This window comes from Homarus americanus, unplaced genomic scaffold (assembly GCF_018991925.1).
Source record: "Homarus americanus isolate GMGI-L3 unplaced genomic scaffold, GMGI_Hamer_2.0 scaffold59250, whole genome shotgun sequence".
NCBI lineage: Eukaryota > Metazoa > Arthropoda > Malacostraca > Decapoda > Nephropidae > Homarus > Homarus americanus.
Window position 1 is genome coordinate 14,779 of NW_024729538.1, and position 4,543 is coordinate 19,321.

Consider the following 4,543-nt stretch of genomic DNA (forward strand, 5'->3'; position numbering starts at 1 on the left):
GGTCACCCACAGTGCCCCCCATGGTTGGTCCCCACTGTGCCCCCTCCGCTTGTTGGACCCCACAGTGCCCCCCTCTGGTTGGACTTTCCCCTTTTATGGCCCCCCTCACTGGTTGGTCCCCACTGCCCCCGCTGGTTGGACCCCCACAGTGCCCCTCCGCTGGTTGGTCACCCTTCAATTTGGTTGCATTGCCTCCTTTGATTGGTTGCCCCTTACTGGTTGGTCCCTGTGACTGGTTGGTCACTTAGTTCCCCCTTCTGTGGTTGGTCTTACCAACCTCGCTTGTTGGACCCCAGTGCCCCCTCGTTGGTTGGACCCCCACTTGCCCCCCCGCTGGTTGGTCCCCACTGTTCCGATGGTTGGTCCGATGCCCCCTCCGCTGGTTGATTTGGTGCCCCCCTCCGCTGGTTGGTCCGCCCTGTGCCCCCCCTCCGCTGTTGGTCTGCCTTTGGTGGTCCCCACTGTGCCCCCTCCGCTTGTTGGTCCCCCCACTGCCCCCCCATTTGTTCGCCACAGTGCCTCGCTTGTTGGACCCACAGTGCTCCCCTCTGGTTGGTCCCCCATCTTGCCCCCCCGCTGACGGTTGGACTGCCCCCCATGGTTGGTCGCCACAGTGCTGGTTGGTCCGCACAGTTCCACGCTGGTTGGTCCCCACCTTTGACTGGTTGGTGCCCACAGTGCCCCCTCCTTGTTGGACCCCACAGTGCCCCTCCGCTTGTTGGACCCCACAGTGCCCCCTCCGTGGTTGGTCCCCACTGTGCCCCCCGCTGGTTGGTCCCCCCCCCCCGATGGTTGATCACTCACAGTGCCCTCCGCTTGTTGGACCCCCAGTGCCTCCGTGGTTGGTCCCCACCCCCTTGGTTGGTCCCCACCCCCCCCTGGTTGGTCCGCCCCTGTGCCCCCCCGCTGGTTGGTCCGCCCAGTGCCCCCGCTGGTTGGTCCCCCACTGTGCCCCCCGCTTTGGTTGGCCACAGTGCCCCCTGGTTTGCCCACCCTTTGTTGGCCCCAGTGCCCCCCTGGTTGGTCCCCTGCCCCCGCTGGTGGTCCCCCTGCCCCCGCTGGTTGGTCCCCCACTGTCCCCTCTGGTTGGTACTGTGCCCCCCCGCTGGTTGGTCCCCCACAGTGCCCCTCCCTGGTTGGTCCACTGTGCCCCCGTTGGTTTGACCCCCTGTGCCCCCCTGGTTGGTCCCCACTGTGCCCCCTGGTTGAACCCCACTGTGCCTGGTTGGACCTGCACTTTCTGCGTTGGTCCCCACTGTGCTCCCCGTGGTTGGTCCCCACTGTGCCCCCCGCTGGTTGGATCCCACAGTGCCCCCCGCTGTTTGGTCCCCCTGCTTTCTCCTGGTTGGTCCCTACAGTGCCCCCGCTGGTTGAACCCCACAGTCCCCCCTTCGGTTGGTCCACTGTGCCCCCCCTTTGGTTGGACACAGTGCCCCCTCCTTGTTGGTCCCCACTGTGCCCCCCTGGTTGGACCCACAGTGCCCCCCTTGGTTGGTCCCCTGTGCCCCCCGCTGGTTGGACCCCCAATGCCCCCCCTCCTGTTGGTCCCCCACTGTGCCCCCCCCTGGTTGGTCCCCACAGTGCCTCCGCTGGTTGGTCCCCTGTGCCCCCGCCTGGTTGGTCCCCACTGTGCCCCCGCTGGTTGGTCCCTGTGCCCCCCCTGCGTTGGTCCCCTGTGCCCCCCCTGGTTGGTCCCCCACAGTGCCCCCCTCCGCTGGTTGGACCCCACTGTGCCCCCCCGCTGGTTGGTCCCCACTGTGCCCCCCACTTTGGTTGAACCCCACAGTGCCCCCTCCGCTTGTTGGTCCCCACTGTGCCCCCGCTGGTTGGTCCCCCACTGTGCCCCCCGCTGTTGGTCCGCACAGTGCCCCCTCCTTGTTGGTCCTGTGCCCCCGCTGGTTGGTCCCTGTGCCCCCCGCTGGTTGGTCCGACAGTGCCTCCGCTTGTTGGACCCCACAGCCCCCTCCGCTTGGACCCCCACAGTGCCCCCTCCGCTGGTTCCCTGTGCCCCCGCTGGTTGGTCAGTCACAGTAACCCCCCGCTGGCTCCTCCTGGTGCCCCCCTGGTTGGACTCCCACTGTGCCCCCTGGCCCCTTCACTGGCTGCCCCCTCATAGTGTAGTAATTACCAGAGCGATTTTTTCGTCAAAACTTATATGACAAAAGAATAAATTATCAACTTTTACTCCATTAACAATATTTGATACATACAGTTTGTTTATAATTATTTAATGTTATATTATTTGTATGAAGAGAATTATGGATGAGCATTGTATTGACAGACAGACAGACAGACAGACAGACATAGACGTTGTACCTCTGAGACACCTGTGTAAGACAGACAGACAGACAGAGACATATCCACAACTTCATCTAATAACACGACATTTCAGATCAAACTAAATGTTCTCAAATCCTCACAAGAGGCCTGAGTCACGTACATCCTGGAAAAGAACCGTAAAATCTCTCGACTTAAAGTATTGTAAAAACATCCTAGGAAAAATAATCACTAGGAATAAAAAGAAAATATCATCTTATTTTGACTTATAAATACGTTGAGATATTTTTCTGGGGAATGAATAATTGTAATTCTGGAACGTTTACTGGAGAGAGATGGGAGAAAAGGTAACCGGTTTTGCTCCAGGAATAAGCTAGGTTTCTATCACACATCTCAGTGAATAACTTCAATCCTGGTGCGGGGGGGAACGGAACAGTCCATGAGGGAATAGGATGGAACGGAACGAGGAGAATGGGGCAGGGAAGGAACTGGGGAGGATGTGGCATGGACGGAACAGGGAAGGGTTGACAGGGACTGGGAAAGACGGAAAAGGGCGGATGAGAGTGTGAGACAGAGTGGGACGGGGCGGTGTGTCAGGAAAAAATACGGTTATGATGACAGCTCTTGGTTATTTCAAAGCAGAACCACGAGACCATGACACGGCAGACAGCCATACACACCACGGTCCTTGATACACACACACACACACACACACACACACACACACACACACACACACACACACACACACACACCTGGCCACGTACCAAGAATATATCTCCATACATAAGTCAAATATTATCACGATGCTGCCCTCCGCCAAAAAAGAAAAACGTATAAAAAAGTTGGGTTGGGTTGGGTTGGGTTGGGTTGGTTGGGTTCGTTGGGTTGGGTTCAGTTCGGTGGGTTGGGTTGGGTTGGGTTGGGTTGGGTTGGGTTCGGTTGGGGTTGGGTTGGGTTGGGTTCGGTTGGGTTCGGTTGGGTTCGGTTGGGTTGGGTTATGTAGAAATATTTGATAGTGGATGGCGTATTTTCTTCTGGTGTGACGTGACTGTGTGAAGGTGGTGGTGGTGAGTGAGGTGAGGCGTGGTGATGAGGGAGGGTAATGGTGGTGATGAGGGAGGGTAATAGTGGTGATGAGGGAGGTAATAGTGGTGATGAGGGAGGGTAATGGTGGTGATGGGGGTGGTGGTGGTGTTGAGAAATGAATAGAAATGCAGAAAGATTGATAGGTATTGTATATTCAGAGAAAGATAATAGTGAGGAATACAGAAGAGGAATATAGAGAATTTTTACGTTATTAGACTTGTTTTTGTTAATGGATGAACACCTGAATTTGATCCTAATTAACTAGAAGTGTTAAGGTGATAGGCAGCAAATGATGAACAAGTGAGATGAGGTCAAGGTCAAGAGGGTGTAGAGATATTGTTCTAAGAATTTAGAGGGTGAACAATATAAGAGGTAATAGTTACAGCAGTAAGAATGAAAGTGCACACACACACAGACACACACACACAAACACACACACACACACACACACACACACACACATGAATATTTCCATGATAAACATCAACATATTTCAGGCTACATATATTTTTTTTTGTACTTTCAACACCGATTTTCACCCAGACGTCGTTCAGTAAGGAAGGGGGGGGCCTGGGGGGGCTGGTGGAGGGGGGCTGAGTGGGGGGGTGAGGGGTGAGGCTGGGGAGGGGGGAAGAAAGAGGAGGTGGAGAGGAACATGGAGGGTCTTGAGGATTTTGAGGAACCAGAAGAGTTACCTGGAAGGAGACGTGATTAAGACGACTAGAGGACCTGGAGGGAGCAAAAAGGGACCTGGAGGGCCTTAAAGGGGACCTGGAGGGGAGCCTTAAAGGGACCTGGAGGAGGCTTAAAGGGACCTGGAGGGAGCCTTAAAGGGACCTGGAGGGAGGCAAAGGACCTGGAGGGGGGAGGCTTAAGGACCTGGAGGGGGCCTTAAAAGGACCTGGAGGGGCAAGGGACCTGGAGGAGGCTTCAAGGGACCTGGAGGGGGAGGCTTAAAGGGACCTGGAGGGAGGCAAAGGGACCTGGAGGGGGCAGCAAAGGGACACCGGAGGGAGGCAAAGGGACCTGGAGGGGGGAGGCAAAGGGACCTGGAGGGCAGCAAAAGGGACCTGGAGGGGCAGCAAAGGGACCTGGAGGGAGGCAAGGGACCTGGAGGGGAGCCCAAAGGGACCTGGAGGGAGGAGCCCAAGGGACCTGGAGGGAGGCTTAAAAGGGA

The 4,543-nt window shown here is 56.7% G+C and overlaps 1 protein-coding gene across 1 annotated transcript; it reads right to left on the minus strand.

The window, feature by feature from the left end:
* Positions 1–240: 240 nt before the first annotated feature.
* LOC121866754 (uncharacterized transmembrane protein DDB_G0289901-like) lies at positions 241–2,013 on the minus strand (the record flags this gene model as incomplete). The annotated part of the gene is made up of 1 exon (XM_042366453.1): positions 241–2,013. A coding segment is annotated over one exon (1,773 nt), but the record flags the coding sequence as incomplete, so codon positions are not given.
* Positions 2,014–4,543: the final 2,530 nt, after the last annotated feature.